Below are 26,871 nucleotides of genomic sequence, written 5' to 3' on the forward strand. Positions count from 1 at the left end.
TTTTCAGTTGAACAAAGAAGCTCAGGCAGCTTTCCAAGAACTGAAGAAACGATTCGCCTCAGCCCCCATCCTGATCCAACCCGACCTCACGCAGCCGTTTGTGGTCGAGGTCGACGCGTCCGACTCAGGGGTTGGAGCGGTTCTGTCGCAACGGAAGGACGGTAAGCTCCACCCTTGTGCCTTCTTCTCCCGCCGTCTGTCCCCTGCAGAGAGAAACTATGATGTCGGGGATCGGGAACTGCTGGCGATAAAACTAGCCCTGGAGGAGTGGCGGCACTGGTTGGAGGGCACGGCTCAGCCTTTCCTCGTCTGGACAGACCACAAGAACCTGGCATACCTACAATCAGCTAAGAGGCTCAACGCTCGACAGGCCAGGTGGGCCCTGTTTTTCACCCGTTTCCACTTCTCCATCTCTTACAGACCCGGTTCCCGGAATGTCAAACCTGATGCCCTGTCCCGTCAGTTCTCAGTCTCGGAGGACACCACTGAGCCCGCTCCCGTTCTCCCCGCCACCTGTGTCGTGGGCGCCATCTCCTGGGGGATCGAAGCAGCCATTCGGGAGGCTCAGGTGTCGGAACCGGATCCGGGAGGTGGGCCAGCCCAACGGCTCTACGTCCCTCAATCAGTACGTTCTCAAGTACTTCAATGGGCCCACACTGCCCGCTTTACGTGCCACCCAGGGGACCACCGCACTATCAACTTCCTCCAGCGCTACTTCTGGTGGCCCTCTCTGACTAAAGACGCTCGGGAGTACGTCTCCGCCTGCGCGACCTGTGCCCGGAATAAACCATCTCATCAGCCGCCCGCTGGACAGCTCAATCCCCTGCCGACTCCGTCCAGGCCGTGGTCCCATATAGCTTTGGACTTTGTAACCGGACTGCCGCAATCAGCAGGCAACACTGTCATACTTACCATCGTAGACCGTTTTTCTAAAGCTGCCCACTTCATAGCTCTACCCAAGCTTCCCACGGCCATGGAGACCGCACGACTGCTTACCCGTCATGTGTTTCGTTTGCATGGGATCCCGGAAGACATTGTGTCTGACAGAGGCCCCCAGTTCACGTCTGGCGTCTGGAAGGAATTCTGCTCCTCATTAGGAGCAAAGGTCAGTCTGACCTCCGGTTACCATCCCCAAAGCAACGGTCAGTGTGAGCGAGCTAACCAGGAGCTCGAGGCAATGTTGCGGTGCACAGCGTCCTCCAACCAGTCCATCTGGAGTGATGAACTACCCTGGATTGAGTACGCCCATAACAGTCTGACTTCCTCCGCCACTGGTCTGTCTCCCTTCGAGGTCTCACTGGGTTTCCAGCCACCTCTCTTCCCCTCTGTCGAGGGTGAGTATTCTGTACCATCTGTCCAGGCCCATCTACGTAGGTGCCGACGAGCTTGGCGGGCCGCACGGACGGCGTTGCTGTGCACAAAGGACCGAACCAAACAGACCGCAGATCGCCGCCGCACACCAGCTCCAGCATACAGCGTGGGACAAAAGGTATGGCTGTCCACGTGCTTTGTTCCTCTCAGGACTGAGTCCAAGAAGCTCAACCCAAACTTCATTGGTCCTTTTGAGGTTTCGGCACTGATCAACCCCGTCTCTGTGAAACTCCGGCTGCCGCGCAACATGAGGATTCACAATGTGTTCCACGTCTCCCAAATCAAACCTGTCCGGAATAGCCCTCTGTGCCCTCCTTCCGGGCCCCCTCCGCCCGCCCGGCTTGTGGACGGCTTGCCCGCCTATTCCATCACGCGGATTATGGACTCTCGCCGCCGCGGGCATGGCTTCCAGTACCTTGTGGACTGGGAGGGCTATGGCATTGAGGAGCGGTCCTGGGTTCCGCGGGCCGCTGTCCTGGACAAGCGTATGCTGCGGGCCTTCCATCTGTCTCATCCTGGTAAGCCTGGTGGGTCGCCGGGGGGCTCCCGTTGAGGGGGGGGTACTGTCATGGTCCCTGTGCCCTGCTGGTCAATCCTCTATTGGGCAATATGTTTGTGGTTTGTTTGCTCTCTCACCCTCTCTCTCTCACTCTCTCTCTCTCTCTCTCGCCACGGCGATGCTCACTGCGGGCTCCCGCTGCTGGCCCACACACCTGCTCATCACCACACCGGCCGCTGATCCCAGCTGATTACTGCACTACTTAGATGGCGAGTCTGCACTAGTCTTCGCTGGATCGTTGAGCTATCAGTGTCAGTTAGACTTGTGTTTCGGCTAACCTTCACCTTGAGAATTTCTTATTATTATCCTGCTAACCTGACGTTTTTTGTGTAGGTCGTTTTTGGAACCCGATGCGGAGAGGAGTGATTGAAGGGGGAACTTTTTGTACAGGAAGTGTGGAACACCCTTCTCCCAACCCTGTTTCCCACGGACCCTGGCGACCCGGACCCGTTTCCCCTGCACGTTGTATATAGCCACTTGGTGTATGTGTTCACTGTAAATAAACGCACTGTCCTTCGCTTAAAGGAAAACCCTGGCCTGCGCCTGAGTCTCTTTCGGAACCCCTAACACTAACAGAGTCTTCTATCAAAAGTTACAGCTATTTATATGAAGTTGTACAAAAACGCTTTATTTCGTCAAGACAGTGCGTTTCTTACGATTACATGCATTTGAATGGGCAACTCGCCCGAAACAAAGTATAGGTTTTCATTATGTGAATAACTTTAAAATCTTAGCTCAAAAACACTTGTAGCCACACTGAGCCAGCCAAACAGGCACAGGGACCATGACAGAATCCTTTAGAAAATGATGGAAATCATGAAATAGATGTTCACTATTACACCTTCTACATTGAATCAAATATTTTGCAAAAAAATTTTAAAAACAAAAAAAACATTTCAGAACACATATCTGATCAAAAATAACAAAATATTGAAAGCATTTTCTTTAAGCATTTCCTTGCTCTTGCTCTTGACGAAGGCATTCACACTTTTCTCCTCTCCTCCTCTTGTGTTTTTTGTATTACTTTTCCCTGGAACATTCTCACAGTCTGTTCTCTAAAACCTAAAAGAGGAATTATGGATTGGATCAACTGGTCCCTAAATGCAATTGACACCCCTTTCTCAACGAGAAGTTTGGGCTTGGGTGAGCCTGAGTGCTGAAGATATCTAACCATGGTAACAGGGATCTGGCTGATCGGAGCTGGCTTGGCCCTGACTTATCGAAGAATTAAGAAAGCAGAACCGGCTGTTCAAATCCCCACAAGGCTGCCCGCTGGGATTGGAATGATGGGAGAGGTGTGAGTTTCTCAAAATGGGCTCACTGAGTCAGGATAAGATCTTGGAGAGGCTACGGCTGCTGTGAATACTCAGAATAAGATCTCTGACTGCAGACTGGATACATCACGGAAGGGCTAGCTCAGAATAACATCTCTGGGCGCAAATTGGATGACATCTCGGGGAGGCACACTGCCGTGAGTTCTCAGAAATCGGCTCCTTGAGCACAAGAAATGACAACATCACAGAGTGCGAGTATGCCGAAGCTCGCGGCTCTCCAAAGGGAGATTGCGATACCAGTGTTGGACTGTAGAACTGCTTTGAAATTCATATGAGCTGTTCGCACTAAAGTAAAAACCACCATCACTTCATGCGGATACCCCCTTTGGCACCAGCTGCGGTCTCAAGGCTGGAGCTGAACAACAACACCCTGATAACGACTGTGTTTAGTCTGTTCCTTCACATTCCATGCAAGGCCACCTGGGTTGGCTGGAAGACTGTTTACTTAGCCTAGCAGGGCGAAGGACACTGTCTCAGCTGAACTCTGGACACGCACACACATACATATACACTGATATGCACACACTCATCCCCCCTCCCTTTCCAAATGCCTTCGATGCTTATTCCCTTCCGATGCTGCACCCTTTACCCACCCCTGTTGCTTGTCATGTGTTTCTTTGGTGTATTAAGAGTTTTTCATGTGCTATGTGCAGAGGTGTTTTTTTTTCTCCTTATCTTTCCTCGTGTGGTGCATTTTCCATTGTTATACCTCTCTGACCTGTCTTGCCCATGTGATGTTTTGCGTAATGTATGTATGGTCGGAAGGGTAAGATGGCGCTGGCACGGCTGGCAGCCTTAACTCAATTTCCCTCGGGATGAATAAAGTATTATCAATCAATCAATAGGATAAAATGACAGCTCTGTTGTCAATCAAACAGAAACTGAGACAGGCAGAAGAATAAACAGACAGAAAGACAACCATATCAAAGACAGATGCACATGCACATGAAAAGACTAAAGTGAGACAAAGATTATATGTTCATACTCAACAGTGTAAATAAACTTCTGAAGTGCTGTTAAACAATTGGATTTTAATCCTGAAGAACAATCACTTCTTGTCAAATTGATGTCTTAAAACATCAATTTGACTGACGCAGCTAAATTTGGAAATATTAAAACCTTAAAAAGTTAATATTCAATGCTCACTTTGAATCAGCAGAGAGACCAATACAAAAGATAAAACCACAAACTCATACAGCATAATGTGTTCACACCCTGCCAAAGACGTAAGTGTTACCTAAGGCAAAATCAAACATCTCCTTGAACAACTGGTATGAAACATGCAGTGGCAGCCTAATGCAGTTAACACACGTGTTGGCAAGAGGGAAAATTGGTGTAGAAGAGAAGTCGTCATCTCCTCTATGAATGAACTCAATCAAGGGTGCTGGGGAAAAGCCAATAGGTGGCACCGCAGTTGCTCCAGTTGCAAAGGCCAATAGCTTCTCTAACTTGGAATGTCCTTCTTCTTCTGCATAAAACAGAGAAGGAAATAAATGTTATAAGGTAACTTCATATTAGATTATTTTGCCAGAATAATTTGTCAGTGAGTATTAATCTAAAGCAAGAATCTTTGAAAGACTGTTATTGTAATGACTATAGAACACGCTTTTCATCCTTCAACAGCTTCAAAAACTATGTAAAAATGTTACTACAACCAAGAGGGTAATTAAGAAGCAGCAGAAGCTGTGGTGTTATTGTTATACAAGTATGTTATTTAAAGTAAAGTTTTCAGAAATGCAGAACTATAAATCGCTATATCTGTTTATTGTACACTAAAGTGCCAATTACCTTCTGTAGCTTGAAGATAGTCCCTCCAGAATGTAACAACCATCTCCTCAGCAGCTCTTCTGTTGCTTCCTTCTGGAGATAGATGAATGTTGAAAATGATGAATGTTAATAGATGAATGTTAATAATTATGCAATTTCAGGTTTCTAAGTTAACTGCATATAATCAATTTGGCAATTTGAATTGTATTAGGTTATTAAACTGGCCATTTTGATTAATAGGTAAGATTTCTATCACTATTTTAATTAATCTGAAAAACACAGAATACCCAAATACCTTTGAATAGGACCCTGTGGATGACCTGAAATATGACAATGTCATGTACCAGCAGATCCCTGTCTCTTACTCTATGTTCACACTGCACCGGAGAAGACAAACGAGAAAGCATGGTGGGGGAAACTGGAGACAGCGAGTCAATGGACAGAAACTGAGGTTTTGGACTTGATTAGCGTATGGGGAGACAATTCTTCTTCAACTTGGAACTCTTCGACTTTTTCAAAGAGTACCGAATCAGCTATGTCTTCCAGGGTGGATTTGCTGAATTTCCAACTAGAAAAGAAAATACTGTTGGTGACAGAAAGTTAGGTGGTGGACCACCATGTACCAAGCTCACTGCAATGGCTCTGCCAGAGATGTAGTACCAGTACCCTCAGAGAGCTGCAAAGCAACAGAATAAAGGGAAAAGCAAAACTGTCAGTAATGTTGCCTGTAAAAATAAATATCAGTTAAAAAGTTTACACTATTACTGTAGCTTGCCTCCACCAGTGTGTGAATGTGAGAGTGAATGAATAGTGGTATCGTAAAGCGCTTTGGGTGCCTTGAAAAGCGCTATATAAATCCAATCCATTATTATTATTATTATTATTAATATTAGAAAAATAGGTAATTACCAGTACTGTCAAGAGCCAAGTTCTTGCAGTTTTCTTTCCCCTCAAACATGGCTGACCTGGCAATGGTGTCCATTGATAGTCTTCCCTCCTTGGCCCGCCTAAATCAACCCCTTCCTCATTTTTCCCCATATCATCTGAGATTTTCACACTGATCATCAAGTTGGGATCATAAGATATCCTTTGAAAACCACGCAAGGCTCCCTCCCACACAGCAGAGCGGGGAAAAAAGCGTCTGGACTTCTTTAAGTTGCTTAAAGATGTTTTCACCTCTCATCCGACAAGCTTCTTCAGTTCTAAGGGTCAAATGGTGGAGAGTCCCAGATTTAAACCCAGTGGGAGTATCCCCCCAAACCCTGGCTGATTGTGACCCACACTTGTTTTCACACCTTGCCTCATGTGAGTAGGTAGAGGATCATCAGGGTGTCCTTTTGTCCCTCTTTGGGGACTCTCCAAGCTCGCAATTATAGCTTGATTTAAATTGTCCTCATCTGAAGAATCGCCAGAAAAAGATACCATGAGAGTTAATTATGAAGTGATTATTTCAGAAAAAGTGCGGCAGAGGGTAAAGATCAATTTACCTCGAGATGTTTTGTACGGTAGAATGGGGGAAAAGAGCCTTCGCGGCAGATACACCAGGCCTACACATTTTCTCCAGGCAAGGCGCTGTACCACAGCCTCAAGTTCGCCTCCGTAAAGGGCAGAGCGAGGGGACAGAGGTTCGGGAGCGTCTTAGCTCTGCAGGAACTTTTTGACCTCCTCGTTTGATTTTTCATTTTGGTCTATTCGTGCTCCCTCATCACGACCGTGTGGACGCAGTAAGCATTTCTCCCGGAGCTCACATTGGTAGTAGTGATGGGAATTCCAGCTCTTTTTTAGAGAGCCATCTCTTTCGGCTCAACTCAATAAAAAGAGCCGGCTCTTTCGGCTCCCAACCAGCTCTTCAGGTTGTTTTGTTGCTTTAATTAATTTATTATCAACAACAATATAAAATTATGCACAAAAGGAATTACTAATGTTAAAAAAAAAAACGTGTTTTTATTTATAAATGTTTATATATACGGTGGCCCCTAGAGACAAAGCAGAGAGAGAAAGAGAGCCACAAGCCACAACACAATAAAATATAAATTAAAATATGCAAAAATAAAAGAAGATGCACTTTCTCTTTCACATAAGCCTGGGATGATTTTTTGGAGAGTGTTTTCCTGCCTGGAATTGCACACATAGGATTCACAGCATGTGTAAACTTTCTGAATTCTTTCTCATCTGCAACTACAAATAATTGTGGATGATTACTATACCTTTCTAATGTGACGATGTTGTCTCTTGTTGTTGTCCCTGGCTCTCTTTCTCTCTCTTTCCCTCCCGCTCTGTTCCTGTGCTACTGTGAGTTTACTACTGGCCGGAGTCAGAGGGCAGATCTCCTTGGACCTGTGGCACTTAGGACACCTGTGATAAAAGCATCCCAGAAACTCCCAGACCCACCTCTCTCCCTCTCTCTCCGAGTAACCGTCTACAAAGTATGGGCCTATTTTTTTTCTCTCTTTCCGCCTTTAACGTGTATGGAATAGGGATTTTAGCTTCCCACTCCAACCACTGAATGGACGCGTGTGAGTAAGCTTTGGACAGACGCCAGTAGTTTTCGGGGGAGGGGATGGCCATAGTGTTTTTGGGAAACACAGAAGTTATAGTGACGGGTCACAACCTCGTTTTGATTTTGTACCCGAGATCCTCAGTGCTGATGCTCCGCAGGCTGCTCCTCCTTCTCCTGCCACCCCTGCCGGTAATGATGCTGCACTTATCTTTGAATCGTTTACACTTTTTTAAATTTATTTATAGGGCTGATTCATACGTTCAACGAGGCAGAGAGCTTTATTAATACAACATCAGATTGTGACATATCCAGTTTTATGTAAATTATCTTAAAAATGTAATTGAACAAATTTTTTTAAATTTATAGGATCGGTTCATCCCGGTCAATTACCTCCGAGTCTCCTGACGTGCAGCCCGCAAGGTTTGGGTGTAATAGGAGGGAGAGCTAGGGATGCTTCAACTCCCTCTGTTGGGTACCATAAGCGTGAAAGAAAAAAAACAGAGAATGTATTCTTTTTTTAAGCGCGAATTGATCAAACCTTTCTACAACACGTTATACCACTCCAGATCGGGAGGGGCAATATAGCATGGATCGGTTGAATGACTACGTCATATCCTGTGTATTTAAAAAAAGAAAAAACTCAATTCGATTTACCTTCCTCCTCCTCTGCCGGATTGTCTATAGTGGTGACCCAGCTAGATATATTCCTGATTCCCTTTGTCAAGAAATAAAAAAGAAAAAGAAAAAGAAAAGAAAAACACAACAAAAAGCGACAATGTAGTACACGATAATACCGCTCAAGGTCGGAAGGAGCGCTAGAGCCAGGATCGGATGAATTACATGTCATATCCTTGTATTTAAAAAATGAAGGACCCTAAGAGCCTTCATCAGGAACTCAGTGGAGATGTGGTGGACAATACTAGAGGCCAACTTCAAGCCCATAGCACAAGTCACCATCAGGTGCGGGATCTACCAAGGAGATTCTCTGCCCCCACTACTGTTCTGCATAGGCCTAGACCCCCTCAATGAGATCATTGACAAGACTGGCTACAGATACCGACTACGGAGATCTCTGTCCATAACAGTGCAGTCCTAGGAACAGCTAAGATACTGCGCAGGACCCTCAAGCTCCCAGGCTGCTAGACCCCCTGCAGGGCAATTTACACACATATATATATTGTATATATACAATTTCCAGATGGAAAAGGGAATAGTGAAGGGCAGCAGCAATGGTGTCTGATGGGACCTATTGGGTTGGTAGACATACTGCAGGGGATCCAGAGTGTCTGGAATGTTAGTGTCTGGAATAGGCCAGTACCACTCTGTAGCACCTGACAGTACTGTGTGACGCGTCACACAGTACTGTCAGGACCGCGGTCCAGCAGATCCAGAAGCGTGTGCTCATGATGACTCCTCCGACTACAACGGTGCACTTGGATAGGCCAAACCGGTCCCCCATTGTTATGCCAAAGGTTGTAAAGGTATTGCTGTACAATGGAGACCGAACACTGGAGACTCTTGCAATACTAGATGATGGCTCAGAATGAAGCATCATTTTACCACAAGCTGTTCAACGCTTGAACCCCTCAGTCTGAGACACTTACCGTGCAGACTGTCCACCAAGAGGTAGTGTAGCTTCGCAGTGCCTCAGTTTCCTTCCAAGTATCCTCCCCCGACAAATCTGGGGAGAAGTATCATATACACAAGGCATTCACCGCTGATGCTCTTGGTCTCTCAGAACATTCGCATCCAGTGAAGATTCTCCAGCGTCACTATAAACTACCTCTGCCTTTGGTAGACCATGTTCAACCTCTGCTGCTTATCGGCGCTGACATGCCTCATCTCCTGACACCCACAGAACCAGTTCATTTGGGTCCAACAGGGGGACCCATTGCTGTCTATACCAAGCTTGGTTGGTTGCTCCAAGGTCCTACCAGCATTGACCAGACCCCTGCATCCGAGCAGCAGTGCCTGTTCACAACAACAGTGCCAACCTGCGAGCCTTTCAGAAATGTTGAGCATCTTTGGCAGATTGATATGCTGCCTTATGTGAGCGAGAAGCAGGTAACTCAATCGACGCAAGATCAGCAAGCTCTAAAACCTACTCCAACACCAACCATCTGGGTCACTGTTGATGGGATACAGAGGTATGCCACACCACTGCTTTGTTGCGCCAACTCCACCACGCTTCAAATACAGACATCGACACACTGAGGAATGTCTACAAAACACTCACCTGTCAGTACGATTGTCTAGGTTATACAGTATAGTGCCATTCACCACACAAGCCAAGATTCTGTTACAGGATCTTTGGAAGGAACAGCTCGGCTGGGATGACCCAATCCAGCCACCCAGCCTTCGTGACAGATGGCTTGCCTGGGAACAGGAGATTCCTGATCTTATCCAGATGGAAATCCCTAGATGTTATGCACCAGTGTCTGCTGATTCATCTGCTTCAAGCAGAGATCAAAAGAAGTCTATGTTGCCTTTTTACTGGCTAGATCAGAAACAAAGAAACACATGAGGAGGAAACAGCAGGAGCTGTGTGAGGCTACTAAAGGCAGGGCTATAACATTTTTCTGTCATCATTTTATTATAGATAAAGTGCTGGAGTTGTTAGGTGTGGATAATTAAATTATAGTTTATTGCAATAGCAAGTTGTGCCTTGTTCTCAGATAGACAGCAAGTGGAGAGTGATATATGAAATGATGGGATGGAAGGAAGAAGAGAAGCAAAGAGCGAATCACAGGCAGAGCCTAAATTATTTCTCAGTTTTTTGTGTCCTTATGGTTCCAAGCGCTGTCACCAATCTTTGCATTTTGTTATTATCTCATGATACTTGTTTAATCAGCTACCATCTCTCCTATGGACTTTTTAATGTCTACAGTCTCAGATCAACACAGCCCTGCCCTCCAGCACTATTCACAGCAACCCCTCAACAGCAACATTGTACTGTGGCTGTAGCTCAGAGCTACGTCAGAGCAGGTCAGCCACTAATCAGAAGGTCGGTGGTTCGATCCCAGGCTGCCTCCTGGCTGCATGCCAAATATCCTTGGGCAAGATACTAACCCCATGTTTGCCTACTGGTGGTGGTCAGAGGGCCCAGTGGCGCCAGTGTCTGTCAGCCTCGCCTCTGTCAGTGCGCCCCAGGGCAGCTGTGGCTACAATGTAGCTTGCTATCGCCAGTGTGTGTGAATGGGTGAATGACTGAATGTAGTGTAAAGCGCTTTGGGGTCCTTAAGGACTAGAAAAGCGCTATACAAATGCAGGCCATTTACCATGTACCCATCAGGTAAAACATCGGCTACGTTTGCTTTGCCGTGTTGCCCATATTAGATTCTTGATGAATGTGTGTTGTTGTTATTCAGCCTGGTTCAATATGCCCCTTTTTAACTTTGAGCACCCGCCCCTTTAAACCTCTCTGCACGGCCCTGTGCTATATCATAAACTATGATATAAATAGGGAGGTCCTATTAACATGTTTAGTTTTAAAGGACACCTTCCTGCCTTTAGTCTCCTTCATGAGCAGTATTAGTTTTCTTCTAACATCCAGAAGTCTGCACGATGTGTTTCATAGTTTGTAACAAACATTTGACAGGTAAACATAACATGACCAGCTGTGGCTACAACTGTAGCTTGCCTCCACCAGTGTGTGAATGTGAGAGTGAATGAATAGTGGCATTGTAAAGCGCTTTGGGTGCCTTGAAAAGCGCTATATAAATCCAATCCATTATTATTATTATTATGACCGAAAAAGCAAAAAAAAAAAGAGAGAGAGAGAGAGTGTGTTGACATAAGAAGAGAAAATGCTCTCAATTATGGAGACAGGCAAATGGTTCATTTATGTTTGATGTGTGTTTATTCCTCCCTAAATATCGTCGGTGAAGTTTGCCATGCACGTCAGATTTTCCTGCGCATTTTTATACCTCTGCCAACAGAGAGAGAAAAAAATCACATTCTAACAGACAGCTGGTGCTTAGAATACAGTTGAATAACTATTAAAAAACAGATGATATAATATTTCTGTCCAGGTTGCAGACTTCATGATGAGCATGCTGTTGCAAACTCTGCTCCTCTCGGTGGAAATGCGCCTTCTCTTTCCTCTTTGTATAAAAACATTTTAAAAGTCAGTTTAATCTCAAAATTCACTGTTAAATCCAAAACACACCAGATAAAGAAAAGCGAATAGTTCAGTCTAACACATGTGCCAGTGAACCATTAAACGTCTGTGAAACTATGCAGTTATGAAACGTAACTTTAACCTCAGCCAAACCGATTTGCTCAGTTGTAAATAAAACAGCGAAGTAAACGTGACCCGACAGACAGAACCTGAGTGAATGAAGTCCAGCGTTTAACCACTGAGAGCTAAAACTCAGCTGAGGTTTGAAAGCTGTGTGCTGGTGATTGGACATCAGCCGCTGATGAAGCTGTTCGCCTATAAAGTGCTCTGTAAGGAAACAAGCTCCAGCAGCTCTGCGCTCGGGGAAAACACTACATTTAATTATCTTGTGCAGAAAAATGCGCTGACATTGCTTTATATCGAGCACCGGTTGCCCAGTTAAACTGTGACTATCACCAGGTAACGTAGGCGTGTTTCTTGAATTAGCAGCAGGTGTTAAACAGCTGACAGATGAGGAGGATGCAGCATGCAGGTAAACTGAGGGTCTGTTGAGCTGATCGCTGGTTTCGTGAGAAAAATGTCAGCTCGTTCTTTATGTTATAGAAGCACAGAGACACAAGACCAGGCGGAAAGAGACGATCATTCGGTGAAAATGAGAATCTGCGAATGCAACATGTGGAACACGGAGAGTGGAATATGTAAACAAACCGGTTAACGTAACCCCCTGGGTGCACTCTGCATGCTAATTGTTAGCAGAGCTAGTGAAATCTCTGAAAACATCTGAGCACTTTTGCAAACATGTTCTATGTTGACAACCTGACCAGACGTATGGCGCGACATTCGCGGCTAAAACACTGTTAAAAGTGTAGTTGGTGACAGAAAAATGGGGTATTTTAAAACTACACCACCACCATTGCTGCCTGTGATTTGATCTGCATTCTGGGATACCTGGCTGCACAAGCCTACACAAGCAATCGATTATCTAGGATCGACCTGTTTTGACGTACTTTGCACGGCAACCAATCAAATGTTAGAGAAGCTGCATGGGCAGCGTTAACCCCGCCCCCTGAGTTTGATGGGTGAGGCTGACAGATAAAATTATTTCAAGATGAGAGCCAGGGAAAAGGGTAACACCACCTGGGTCTGGGTGCAGTTCCCCCCTCCAGGGGCAAGGGTACCTAGACCCGGTTTGTAGAGTACGCTTGGGGAGTGTGATCGTGTGTACAACGTCTCTTTATGTCTGTCTCCACGTTGGTTGAGTGTGGAGTAAGTGCATATGAGAGCATGAGGGTGGGAATGGATGTTTGTGTCTGTGTGTGCCTGTATGTCTGTGTCTATATGTCAGGTTGGGTATCAGACGCCACCTCGCTGGGGACATCTCAGGCCCTCCAAGGTTTGGAGGCCTATCTCCACCCACCACCACTTCCCCTGCCAGTGGCGGACTCCCTCAGGCGTCGGTGCGTTGGTGGTTCTTTGTGTCTGGGGGTGGGCGTCCGGGTACACACCGGCTCACTCCTTGGCGGCCGCTTATCGGGGCCTGGAGCCTGGGGCTCGCTCGGGCCACTTCGGGGGTGGGGTGCCCCCGTCTCTCGGCCTGGGGCTCGGTCACTCAGGCACGGCTGGCTGCCGGCGGAGCTCCCCTGGCTTCTGCTCCGCGGCTGCTGAGTGAGCCCTCATCTGGGACTCTCCTCAGCTCTTACTGGGACAGTGGCGCGGCTGCCCCTCTGTTGGTCTTCCTTGGTCTCTTGTGTTCTGGGGGCCTCTAGATGTCTGGAGTTTTGATCTCCTCCATACCTGCTTCATACCCTGGAGGACGGGGCTGTGGCTCCCCACACTCCCTAGCAGATCGTTACATGGAGAAACCTTTGGAATGCAAGCATGCTGATCCACACAGGTATGCACACAGGTGTACACACGGGTATTCACAGACGTGGACTACAGCTTTCTTGGCTGCTGCCTCAAAGCACATTGTGCGCTGTCTATCTTGCGTGCTGCACAATATCGTTTATTATTTAGTATCTACTGATATCTACTGCTAGCTAGTTTATTGTGATGGTGCCGTTTTTTTTTTATTATGTTGCTCTTTGTTGTTTGCTTTCTCTTCTGTTTTTTTTTCTCCATACAGGTGACCCAGGTGTTTTTTTTTCTTCCCGCCCTTCTCACCGTCTCTTCTCCCCTTTGGTTTTCTTTCTCTCCCTCTCTTTCTTTCATTCTTTCTCCCTGTCCTATCCCCCAGTCATGTCTGTCCCGTTTGTAGCAACTGTAAATAAAATAAATTCATAATTATAATAAAGGTCAATCAAATGGACCAATATGGCAAGGCCATGATGATCCACTTGGTAAAATAAATCCGCTTGGCATCTTTCTTGGCCTTAAGACAACAATTCTGATGGCTAAAGATCCAAACGGGACACAAAAAAAAAGATGAGAGCCAGGCCGAAATGAAATAAATAAATATATCATTAAATAATTAATTAAATGTGTCAATAATTAATTAAATGTGTCAATAATTAATTAAAATGTGAAATACATAAATAATTAATTAAATGTGTCAATAATTAATTGATTACATGTGTCATAACTATTTATTTAATTAATTAATTTCAATTTTAATTAATTATTGACACATTTAATTAATTATTTAATGGTGTATTTAATTAATTCATTATGGCAGTCCTGGCGTTCCATACTGATGTTGATTGCGATTTTAGTTCAATTATTGTCATTATTAAGCCTGTTTTTTGTGAGATGTTATAAGTGTGTAGTATGTGTGTATCCTAAATGTGTTTCAGGCGCCATAAATGCTAACATGAATATATACACCTTGCTAGCTTGGAAGTTGTGGTGGGTTGAGCTAACCCTCTTCCCCACTGTTTGTATTTGGTCATAGGAGTGGGCAAATTATGTACTTGGAGGTCTTTCTTTCTTTTACCTTTTTTATCAGGTATGTCGGATTTCATGTTGTTGTTTTTGTTTTATCTTATGTCAAATATGTTACGTGTAAATGCATACTTTATGTTTAATGTAAAAATAAATGCCAGTCCTTTTCTACAATTCCCCTTTGGGAGAGGAGCTGGAGTGGGCAAATTATTTACTTGGAGGTCTTTCTTTCTTTTACCTTTTTTAACAGACACAACGCAGAATCACACAGGTTACACTTGTGTATAAATACACAAACAATACACATATGCTTTCAATTGTGTAATTTAAGTGATCTAGGTAGCTCTGTTTTCGAAGATCAGTTAACGCTAGCAATGTGTTTTAGTTTGTACGTGCTTCAGAGTTTGTAAGTGCTTTGGAGTTTGCACGTGCTTTTTGGAGTTTGTATGTGTTTTGGAGTTTGTACGTGCTTTGTCTCTAGGGGCCACCGTATATATTTATATATAAACATATATAAATAAAACCACGTTTATTTTACATTAGAAATTCCTTTTGTGCATAATTTTATATTGTTGTTGATAATACATTAATTAACCCTTTAAAGGCGGTCCGTTTTCCCTAACTATTTTTAAATTCCGGTAGCACTGCAACCACGTAAGCTGGCGCAATACTTTTTTGGCATATGAAACCGGAGGAGTTGTACTTACATGCTATGCCATCAGCTTGCCCTAGGTCCCGGTTTCCTTCCACATATTGCTTTGCCAAAATTGCATAAAAAGCGCTTGCAGCAACAAAAACATAATATTCCAGAAACACGCTTTGCCAAACTGATCAGCTATTCATAACACTTCCTACGTTGGAATAGATTTTTTTCTTTCTTTTTTTTAAAATAAACTTTATTTAACAAACAATGAGTATACAACATACGAACAGATGAAGTATACAAAACAACAGAACATGAACACACAAAGCCAGGGGTAAAAGAAAAAGGTAACAATTATAAGAATACACGCAAAAATTCACATACATAAATTGTTTTGAGAGCCTTTTTGTTGGTGGAGTCTGATATTGATTGTATGTACATTTCCACATCCTTAAAATAATGACAGAAATATGGTGTTTTGTTAGTAAACTTACATTTATGGATAAAAAATTTAGCTAAAAGTATTAACAAATTTATCATTTAAAAACATTTATCATACTTCTTGAGGAACTTAAAGAAACAGAATAAAACATTTTCCCATCGTAAAGAAAACTCCCTTAAAATATGGACAATAACAAACCTGCTAAATTCCTTCCAGAATCTCTGTGTAAAAGAACAGTACCAAAAAAGATGTGTCACAGTTTCTGGATGATCCCCACAGAAAGTACAATTAGTATTTATGTCCCTTTTAAATTTTACCATGTAGTGACTGGCTGGATAACATTTATGTAGAATTTTAAATGAGACTTCTTTTACCTTATTTACAATCAAATATTTATGGGGGACCATCCAGACTGTCTTCCACTTGATATCTGGAACAAATCGGTTCCAATAAGATATTATATATGGGAGAGAGACGATATCTTCTTGGAATAAACTACGTATTCTTTTATTGCTATTACCAAGTTCCTGTGAAAAGCAGATTTTTCCTATTGGTGACTCAGCTGGATCAGAGAGAGTGACTGAGGTAGAGATCGAGCTGTCAGTGTTTTTATATAACATTAAAGTCCCTGAGGGTATGGCACCAAGCACCATTGAGAATTCCTGAACACTGATTGGAAAATTATATAGTGCAATAAAGTCGTCGTATGTAAGTAGTTGTCCCTCTTTACTAACCAGCTGAGCCACCAATAGGATCCCATTTTGGATCCAAGTTTCCAGGAAAAGTGATTTATTTTTATATAAAATATCTCTGTTGTTCCAGATAAGGTATTTGTGAGGTGAGAAGTTGTGTTTATAAATGAGGGTCCACGCTAAGAGGACCTGCTTATGGAAGGATGAAAGCTTTACAGGGAGTTTCTCAACATTGTAATTACAATTTAAAATAAAATTAAAGCCACCAAAACGAGAGAAAATATGATATGGTATAAAGTTCCAGATAGAGGTAGGGTTTTTAAGAAAATGTTTAGCCCAATTAATTTTGAAAGTGTTATTTAAAGTACGTTGGAATAGATGTCAGCGCGAACTATCACATGTCCGCCATTACCTGCCCGAAACCGGAAGTGACGTCATTTTCGCGGAAATGTAGTTTTTTTTTACCATCAGTGCCTTGTAAGCCTATAGTGGTGTTTTTAAAAGTTATGTTTGACTTTATGACTTTCTGTGTCGTTTCTGGGATGCTTAGAAGTCAAATTGAACCGCTGAAAATAGTTAATTTTGATGCATATGCTGTTTTTTTTTTTGCAAATTTGCATTATAATATTTATTTTCGTTTTTCCTGCAGTATATACAAATTGGTGTATTTCAAAAATAAAACTATGAAGACACTCAAAATAAATTTCCTGTGGTGGGAAACTATTTTGTACAACTTTTTTGTATTTACAGTTTTGAGGGACAAGCCTCTTAAATTTCTCTAACTAGAAATATATGTTAAAAAAACAAAAAGATTTTCAATTTTTTTTATAGTTTATTGCACTTTGTGACAATTTATGTAATTACTATGCACTTAATGCATACATATTATTAAAATTTGGGCTATAATCGTTGTATTGATGTATAGCAACTTGAAATGCTCCCAAAAATGGCACTACAGCATGTAAAAATATAATATAAGCTCTGGCAGACTTGGTTCTGTAGTAGGTCTTAAAGAGTTAAAGCAACAAAACATTCTGAAGATCCGGTTGGGAGCCGAAAGAGACGACTCTTTTTAGTGAGTCGAGCCGAAAGATACGGTTCTCTAAAAAGATCCGTAATTCCCATCACTACCAGTTACTGAATCAGTCACGTGGTACGAACGTCACTGCATACGTAATCAAAGCAAGCCTCGATACGCGCTTCACAAAAACACCCCCGAGATTACCCGACACACTTCGACACATCACTACTGTTACGTTCATTAAAAATATTGAAGTTTAAATCTGAGGAAGATGCAGGATGATGCACGTTATCTCAAACGGTCAGTCATAACGTGAGTTTATTATTCTAAGAGTAATGTGTTTGCTAGATATGGTCACCAATTTAAGTAATATATGGTGTCCATACTATCACGTTAGCTTTACTGTGAACGTCTAACCAACACTTAGAAGATAAGAGGAAGCGTTTTTTAAATTGAAATTCTTGCTAATTAGCTTGCCCTGATCCATGGCATTTCTCTATATAGTGCGATGTTTAATTACCTTTCCAATTTGGGAAATTTCCTGTTTTCTTGCTCGGTGCAGAATGCGAGCATATAATTGTTTATGTTTTAAATAAATAACGACAACGGTCAGTTTGGCGTACATGCAGTTGACAGAAAGGTCACTTAAAATCTCTCACCATTTAAATCAGCCTTCATGGTTGTATTCACATCCCCTTCGTTAGCACAGTTACCCAATTATTTCTAAAAGGAGCCTACTGTGCATGACAACTTATAAACAAATAACGACTGATTTTACGTTTTCCACTGACTTATAAATCCGCCAATAAAAGGAAACATTTTTTAACCTTCCCTACCTGAAGGAAGGGGGATTGGAAATCTGAATTGGAGCTAACATAGCTAGCAAGCTTCCGTGCTAAACTGTGGTGGATAATCGCTAGCTAATTGCACGTAGTGTTGAATTTATTTGCAATCAGGGATTTGCACCGAGTTTAGCTCGTGTTTGTCATGCTTTAACTCTCTGTGGAATCGTGTTTTATTGTTAGCCGGTTAGTAATATTATGCTATTGTCTGGGCGTGTCTTCCTATGTGTTATTGTTATGGGCGGCGGATATTTTACTGGCTTGGCAATTAACGACCTATTTTCTGTAGTAAAATTTAAAGTCATTTTGTTGTGAAATTAACTTGCTAGCTGATTTGCGTCCGATGCAGTTATTATATGGTATGATGTAAATTAAATAACTGGAGTTTTATGTCTTTACTGTATTTTGTACTGCCTGTTCTTGATCGCTCAAAGCAAAGTGACTGTGGGCGGTTTGGACGTCCATCCCACACAGAAGGCCCTTGTAGTCCACTATGAGGTGGAGGCATCTATCCTTGGAGAGAGTGGAGGACATATGCTTGGAGAACGCAAGGAGGGACAAAAAATGTAAGTAAGCGCATCTGTCTTTAGGTTTTACATCACAACAGGACCTCACAAACAAACTAGTGGGTGACATCATGACAGTGTCTTTTGCATTAGGTGTGTGAAAAGAGGACTATTCTGCCTGTGGAAAGGATTAAAAAAGTAAAAAAAAAATGTGTTATTTATGCCAGAAAAAAAAGGCTATTGGGCCACAGTTTTACAATCAGTATATTTATTTTGAATTTAATGAAACCTGCTAGCTTCTGCTTTCTCTTCTGCTCTTTTTTTCATGCTCCAGTATCCGCATGAAAAGTCTTTCTCCTAGTACAGATGTGGGAGCTTTGGCAAAGAAAGTTCTGGAGGAGTGTAAGATGATCCCTGCTTCCCGTCTGCCCCAGGTGGAGCAGCTCCTGTACTACTTGCAGAACAGAAAATCATCCCCGGTGGAGAGCAACGGTTAGTCATACCGCCGTCATTGCACCTGTGCTCTGGAGCCCAAAATCTTTACTGTCCAATTCCAACTTTGGCTAACTTCAGTCCCACATGTAGATTGGCAGCTTGTTAGTCCAGCATGTACTGTAAACATTCTAGAAATATTAAGACATGTAAGGAGGTTGTGTAATGGCAGACCTAAAGTATGCACTGTGATGCTAATAAAAGAAAATGTAAACTAATGCAATTAAAGTTTCAAGTTTGGAATTAATGCTGATGTGCTTTGTTTTGGCTGTTTATGTATGTGTGTGTTTTGTCACCAGTGGAAAAAAAAGGAAAAAGAACAGTCAAGCCCAAAGAATTGACACCATTTGAAGGCATAGAGGTAACCATTTGTTCCACTGTAGTTTGATCTCACACAGCAGTAAGCACATGTTCTGTCTTCATTAAAGCAACAACCCGAAGTTGCTCAAATGTGTTGTTTAAATAGTTTGGCTGGTGAAAGAATGCATTTGTTATCAGTCAACAACTTTGTGTGTTTGTTTGTGTTTGTAGTTAAATGAGGAGGCCAGTATAACTAGAGTGGATGAGTATATTGAACTGCTCTATGAAGGGATTCCAGAGAAGATCAGAGGCTCAGCTCTCATCCTGCAGCTTGCCCGTAACCCTGATAACCTGGAGGAGCTACTGCACAATGGTACACTTTTATTCTCCATCTTAATTCTGATGGTTAACAGAGTCGTACCTACAGCAGTTTCCTGACATTCCTGGATAGTTTAAGTGTGTCATCTCTTAAAACTATTTTATATGGTTTGACTCAAACCATTTAATGAAGTTAGTGTAACATCATTGGTACAAACGCACCCTGAGAGCTCATCGTTGTTTACTACCTTTTTTGATTGATTTTTATTTAGCTATATTTTTCTGCATACAGAAAGAACATTTGATTCTCTAATTGTCTAATAATTAAAGGCAGCATGCTTTACTTGTGCTCTATATAATTGTCATTTTCTCCAGAGCAGTAGCAAGTTCTTAGCATATTTTTCCATTTTTTCCTGCACTACAAAATAACTGAACCTAACCAGTGCTCAGTATCGACTCGAAGGTTGTCTCTTTGGGTTATTGTTAGAATACTTCCATTTTGACATCTGTGTTATGATGGTATTTGATGCTAGATATATTGTGTGGACTAAAGTATTGGGCTACCCTTTTGAATTCAGGTGTTTTCATTCTCATTGCCATAAGTGTATAAAATCGAACACCTAGCCATGCAGTCTGCTTTACAAACATTAGTGAAAGAGTGGGTCACTCTAAACCTGTGTTTCCCAACCTTTTGGAGCCATGGCACTTATTTCACATTAGGAAAATCACACAGAACACCACCAAACAAAAATGTCACAAAAAGCATATTGATAATTTTCCCCGTGCACCAGGTATGGCAAAATTGGCTCAGTTTCTTATATCAATGTTATTAATTTTAACTGTCATAAACAGGATGTGACAAGTGATGATAATAATAACAACTGTACTGCATTAAAACATTCACAGCAGGTGGGATATCCAATTTTTAAGTGATGACATATGAACTCTACTTCTGGGTCAAAACTACTCTGCGTTTATCAAGGCTGTTGTGTTTTTAACATGTTTTAATGTTTTGTATCTTGTTCTATTTAATCTGAAAAAGCCCCTAAAAAAGGCAGTGATCACCTTCAGCTACTCTCGGTTTTTATTACCACTGTTCATTTTAAAGCTTTATGCCATGCAGCAGTATATTAATGACTAACCTCGTATTGTGGATGGATTATCTCAGTTGTTTTCCTGACTGAAGTTTAGTCCATTTACAGCATCCTGCCACGCAGTTGCGTTTGTCCCTAACCATCAGGAATAGGTCTGGGTATCGTCACTGATTTCTAGAATCTATTCGATTCCAATTCACAAGGTCCCAAATCGATTCGATTTGATTCAAATATTATAATTCTGATCACGTATCAGTACATATCCATGTTTTTATTTTTGTAAAAAGAAAGCTGACACTTTCGAGACTTTATTGAAGGCGTAAGCATCACAGAAGATGCCTTTGTGTCAAAGTAACTGAGGATAAAACAGAAAAACATGAAGGCGATTTTCCTGGCCTGGGATTTTATAGCAGATGGCCTTAAAAATATTCTGCAGACTGGTGGCTAATAAGCGAGCGAATAATGCAGTAAAGTAAGAGGGAATTCATGACGATGTTTATGTGAAGCGTAGTTTGGATCTTCTTTTGCTGCTGGTTCAGTCAATATTGTTTGGAGATGTCTGTGAAGGTTCTCAGTCATCCAGGTCATCGTAGTCAAAGGAGCTTGCAAAGAAAAGCGTCTGGACTTCTTTAAGTTGCTTGAAGACGTTTCACCTCTCATCCGAGAAGCTTCTTCAGTTCTAAGGTCAAATGGTGGAGAGTCCCAGATATAAACCTAGTGGGAGTAACCCCCCACAGAGGGACAAAAGGACCCCCTGATGATCCTCTAATCGCCTGAGCCAAGGTGTGAAACTGGGTGTGGGTCCCAATCAGCCAGAGTTTCGGGTGTGTTCATTGTGAAACCTGGCCCCACCTTATCTAACATGCGAATTCCTGAGGTCAGATGGCCCAGGATGTGAGTGGGCGTTAAGGCGTCTGGGAAGGGATCTCAAAACTGGATTATAGATGGCAGACAGTTGGTGTCGTAAACCCCCGCCTCTGTTCAAAGATGGTCGCTCACAGTGGACATAGATGGCTTCTTTCACTCCTCTTTCAAACCATCTGTCCTCTCTGTCCAAAATGTGAACATTGGCATCCTCGAAAGAGTGTCCTTTATCCTTAAGATGCAGATGGACTGCTGAGTCTTGTCCTGTGGAGGTGGCTCTTCTGTGTTGTGCCATGCGCTTGGGAAGTGGCTGTTTGGTCTCTCCAATGTAGAGGTCTGAGCATTCCTCGCTGCACTGTACAGCATACACCACATTGTTAAGTTTGTGTTTTGGCGTTTTGTCTTTTGGGTGAACCAGTTCCTGTCTGAGCGTGTTGCTGGGTCTGAAATACACTGGGATGTCATGCTTGGAGAAAACTCTCCTGAGTTTCTCTGATACACCGGCTACATAGGAGATGACAATGTTGTTGCATCTGTCCTTCTTATCCTCCCTCGCTGGTGTCTGGTCTTCTTTTCTGTGCCTCTTTGCTGACTTTAAGAACGCCCATTTAGGATAGCCGCACGTTTTGAGTGCTTCCTTTACATGTGTGTGTTCCTTCTTTTTTCCTTCAGGCTTAGAGGGAACATGTTCTGCCCGGTGGTGTAGGGTCCTAATTACTCCAAGTTTGTGTTCCAAAGGGTGATGGGAGTCAAAGAGGAGGTACTGGTCCGTGTGTGTGGGCTTCCGGTAAACTTCGATGTTGAGTTTGCCGTTCTCTTCAATGTGCACGGCGCAGTCCAGGAAAGGCAAACAGTTGTCCCTTGTGTCTTCCCTGGCGAACTTGATGTTTTTATCCACAGCGTTAATGTGCGCAGTGAAGGATTCCACTTCTTGTGTCTTGATTTTGACCCAGGTGTCGTCCACACATCTGTACCAGTGGCTGGTACAGATATGTCTCTCTGTTTGGAGAGAAATAAAACCTGCAGCTTCAGACTCTAGTGCAAAAAGGACGTAAACACAAAGCATGGACCCACTGAAACATCAGAATCAGTGAGCTGTCTGCTTTCAGCCCTGACCGTGTCTGTGTCTGTGCCGCTGGGTGAGAAAGGCGACATCTCACTGATTGTGATGCGTCGGCGGGTCCACGCTTTGTGTTTACGTCTTTGTGCAGAATCCGTGTACCTGCTCCCATTTACTGTTTTAGCTCTTTGGTGGTTGTTGAAATCTTGTAAGGTTTAACCTGAGATTCTGGCGTTATGGGCAAAATAAATTTATATTTAAAATCAATTCAGGATTTTAATGAAATGTCTGTCCTAGATATTCCACGATAAACTGTAAGTGGGCGCAGGCTAGCTGCTCTCAGCCGCATGGCATGTGGTCGTCCGCTCAACGCACTGAGCTAACAGGCACCCCATAAAATGGCAAATATGAGACAGAAAATAAAGTTATGGGCTACACAGACTATATGACTAAGGATTAAGGATTTTGAACTGCGAAACATGTAAAGCTACTTTAAGACTCAAAGACCAAAAATCTGCTCCTGGAAATGGGCTCAATAGGTTCTCTATTGCCCCAAGTATCTTTTTCTAACTGAAAATTTGTTAGATGGCACATGTTATATCACAATATATTATTGTGCCGTTATCTGCTGTACTTATGATGTGAAAACTTCCCTTGTCTTTCCTAATAGAGACAGCTCTTGGTGCTTTGGCCAGAGTACTAAGGGAGGATTGGAAGCAGAGTGTAGACCTAGCCACCATCATCATTTATATATTCTTCTGCTTCTCCAGGTAACACACACACTTACATAGCAGCTCACTTCCATCACATTTATTCTTACTGTTGTGTTTAATCCTCTTACCTTTCCTCCTCCAGTTTCTCCCAGTTTCACGGGGTGGTGAGTCATTATAAAATAGGCGCCCTGTGTATGAGTGTGGTCGAACATGAATTGAAGAGATACGACGCATGGCGTGAGGAGCTACGCAAGAAAAACAAGGCCTATATCCTTTTTATTGGTGTTTTTTGCTTACTTTTCTGCTCTCTCCCTTTATAGTTTTGCTGACTTAATGAGAATGTACTCATTAAGTCAGCAAAAATAATGTTTTCCTTAATGTTCTTTTGCGCACGTGAGTCTGCACCAGAGAATGGCTCCCTGAGACGAGACCAGGACAAGGCTCTCAGAAAATACCATGGCCTTTTGGCTAAGCAGGAACAGCTGCTCAGAGGTAGGCTTTGTTTTTGTTTTTTTTTTTGTTTTTTTAATCTCCTCATTCAGAACTTTTGTTGATCAGATGTAACTGAAATTACTATATCATCTCTAATTTTCTGTTTCTCCTCCTCACTTCTGCTGGCCTGTTTTTCTCTGGTTCTTAGTGTCTCTTTACCTCTTGCTGAACCTTGCTGAGGATACGAGGACAGAACTGAAGATGAGGAATAAAAACATTGTTGGCTTGTTGGTCAAAGTTCTTGAACGTGATGATGAGGAGCTGCTTGTCCTGGTGGTTTCTTTCCTTAAAAAACTCTCCATCTTTCTTGAGAATAAGAATGACATGGTGGGTGGTAGAAACAAGACTTTCAGATTCGATAACGCTTGCCAGGAGCATAGGAGAAACAGTCCTGATGATCATTTTTATGTTACAGAGATCTGTTGTTAACCAAGTCAACTTCATTTATTTTTATTCTACATCCTTTGTTTAAAAATAGGGGGGGGGGGGGACCCGGTTTGCATTGTTTTTGCATTGTTATTCCTTCTTCCTCTGGTAATGATTGTGGGGAAATATTCTGTAAGTCAGTTGTCTTCCAGTATTGTAAGTCTTCTGTAGTGCAGAGGTTAGGTTGGTTTTTTTTTTGGGGAGGGGGCTGTAAATGGTAGTGTCTTATTGACAAGCTCCACATAATATGTAGCTATTAGCTTCTAATATTGGAAAGTAGGTAAACAGTAGAATAATAGTAATCCTTGCTTTGGATTTCTGAATTTGTCTTTTTTCGTTTATTGTGATGCCCTTGATGTTCATTCAGCTCTTGTCGGTGGCATAAATTATTTTCTGCTGAATTTACCATCATTAGATTTGCTATAATCTGTGTTTGTCTCTGATTTGTAGGCTGAGGTGGATACAGTGGAGCGGTTGGCTCGCCTGGTTCCCTGTAAACATGAAGACTTATTAAACTTGACTCTACGTTTGCTGCTCAACCTCTCCTTTGACTCTGGACTTAGAGCCAAGATGGTAGAAGTTGGCCTGTTACCTAAACTCACTGTCCTGTTAGGTAATGATGCACGCTAGTTTAATAGCATGCAGCACATAGCGATCCATTCACAGTACTTTTAGCAAAGTGACTGCTGGGAACAAACGTGTAGCTTACAGCTTTTTAAGTATTGCTGATAAGTCGACACACAATCAACACTGTGGATTGTTACATCCTGAATAAAAATTGTTCACATTCTCCTGGTGTTATAAAAGCACTTCATGCTTATGTTGAAAATCTCCTCTTCAGCTGTGATCAAACTGAAAAATGCAACCCAAACGATAAACGGAGATTGTTGCCCGGGAGATCTCTGTTCAGTCTCCATTCAGTCCATCAAATGATCTCTGTTTTTCCCTTTTTGGTTGCACCTTTTCCACCTTTCACTGCAGCTTTGCAAGTAAATGGTAGGTGTGTGCAGACAAGTTGCGTCTTCAAACTACGGGTGACTGCAGGAATCTGCTGTTGACCAAAGAAAGTTCAGTTCAAGCAATTCTGACAAGTTGGAATGAATTAGTAGGGTACAGAGATTCACTTGTTGTTTGAGTAGAACAAAGAAAAGAATAATTGGAATGGAATTTAAAACTAAATTAATGACAACCAAACTAGAAAAAAAAGCCACAGGTAGCTTTAAAATAAAGGGTTAAACTCACCTACTTCAAACTGTGTCCTGTTTACAGCCTGCTTTTAAAGCTACTGTATATTTGAGATTCTTTGGATTCAACTGCCTCTTCAGTCAACTTCTTGCCACTTAATTCAGTTAGGGAACTTCTTTAATGAACACAAAAACCTTGGTTTAAATCTTGCACTAGCTTAGCACCAGATGAAAGATGCTCTTTATATATCCCAGATTTGGGAAATGCATTTATCTCTGCGTTTTGCTTTTATAGTTAATAGCCTTGCAGTGTAGCTGTTGTGAACCCTTGGCATTTTATGCAAAACTGTAACATGGTAATGGTATCATCGTTATTGTGTGTGTTTTCAGGGGATGAGAACAACAGACAGATGGCAATGCGTATCCTGTACCACATCAGCATGGATGACCGGTTCAAGGGCATGTTTGTTTATACTGACTGCATACCACAGGTACAAAATGTACACTGAGCTGAACACTCATAGTGCCTGAGTTCTAAAGTCTTAGGTACAATTTTGTGTGTTTGTGTGTAGCTAATGCAAATGCTGTACGAGCATGGTGAGGAGGAAATTGAAACTGAGCTCATCTCCATCTGCATCAACCTGGCTGCAAACAAGAAGAATGCACAACTCATGTGTGAAGGTATTTTACTTTTTGCACAAGTTAGACCATTGCCTCACCATCACAGGTACCAGATGTCTGTATGGCTTTTGGAAGAGATTATTCTGAGTGTCTCTCCATTCCTAGGAGATGGATTGAAGATGCTTATGAAAAGAGCTCTGAAGATGAAAGACTGCCTCCTCATGAAGATGATCAGAAACATCTCACAACATGATGGCCAAATCAAATCACTGTTCATAGTGAGTTATATGCAATAAAGAAAACGTTACAAACTAAAATTATCATTATTATCAGTCATTATTTAATAATCATTGTGTACGGAAATTGCTGTGATCAGTATTGACCTAAACATCAGCCTTGTTTTCAGGATGGTTGAGGTGGGGTGTTTTTGTTTTTTGTTTGTTTGTTTTGTTTTTTGATTGTTTGTTTTTAATTGTGTAAATTCTCTTCTTGCTTTGTCAGGACTATGTTGGTGACCTGGCAGCGGAGATTAAAGAAGAGGAAGAAGAGGATTGGGTTCTGGAGTGTCTGGGGACTCTAGCCAACCTCACCATCCCTGACCTGGACTGGGAGTTGGTGCTGAAGGAGTAT

At 42.5% G+C, this 26,871-nt stretch overlaps 1 protein-coding gene and 1 pseudogene across 4 annotated transcripts in view; one reads left to right on the forward strand and one right to left on the reverse strand.

Annotated features, from left to right (window-relative positions):
* Positions 1-4,275: 4,275 nt before the first annotated feature.
* Positions 4,276-8,990, reverse strand: LOC146688324 (G2/M phase-specific E3 ubiquitin-protein ligase-like; annotated as a pseudogene). The gene is made up of 8 exons (XR_014916599.1): positions 8,895-8,990; positions 8,186-8,246; positions 7,922-7,996; positions 6,327-6,428; positions 5,941-6,209; positions 5,327-5,707; positions 5,053-5,124; positions 4,276-4,732 (listed from the first exon to the last, which is right to left on the reverse strand). The product of XR_014916599.1 is annotated as a G2/M phase-specific E3 ubiquitin-protein ligase-like (transcript).
* An 8,500-nt stretch (positions 8,991-17,490) lies between these two features.
* The window catches only part of LOC146688325 (kinesin-associated protein 3-like), a 19,961-nt gene continuing 10,580 nt past the window's right edge, over positions 17,491-26,871 (forward strand). The window contains exons 1-14 of one of the 3 annotated variants that reach the window (XM_085438296.1): positions 17,491-17,641; positions 18,606-18,737; positions 19,012-19,169; positions 19,469-19,530; positions 19,701-19,842; positions 23,476-23,575; positions 23,661-23,785; positions 23,912-24,010; positions 24,159-24,337; positions 24,887-25,049; positions 26,011-26,111; positions 26,193-26,301; positions 26,407-26,519; positions 26,743-26,871. The exon at positions 26,743-26,871 is cut by the window's right edge and continues 37 nt beyond it. In XM_085438296.1, coding sequence (XP_085294422.1) covers positions 17,601-17,641; positions 18,606-18,737; positions 19,012-19,169; positions 19,469-19,530; positions 19,701-19,842; positions 23,476-23,575; positions 23,661-23,785; positions 23,912-24,010; positions 24,159-24,337; positions 24,887-25,049; positions 26,011-26,111; positions 26,193-26,301; positions 26,407-26,519; positions 26,743-26,871 — 1,653 coding nt within the window. In that variant the 5' untranslated portion in view covers positions 17,491-17,600. Of the gene's footprint in view, positions 17,642-17,971; positions 18,358-18,605; positions 18,738-19,011; positions 19,170-19,468; positions 19,531-19,700; positions 19,843-23,475; positions 23,576-23,660; positions 23,786-23,911; positions 24,011-24,158; positions 24,338-24,886; positions 25,050-26,010; positions 26,112-26,192; positions 26,302-26,406; positions 26,520-26,742 lie in introns of those variants that run through there. The other 2 variants (XM_085438297.1, XM_085438299.1) reach the window with 2 other exon arrangements.

Source organism: Copadichromis virginalis, linkage group LG18 (assembly GCF_057382275.1).
Source record: "Copadichromis virginalis isolate Kocher_CV1m ecotype Utaka linkage group LG18, C_Virginalis_male_GT1.1, whole genome shotgun sequence".
Classification (NCBI taxonomy): Eukaryota; Metazoa; Chordata; class Actinopteri; order Cichliformes; family Cichlidae; genus Copadichromis; species Copadichromis virginalis.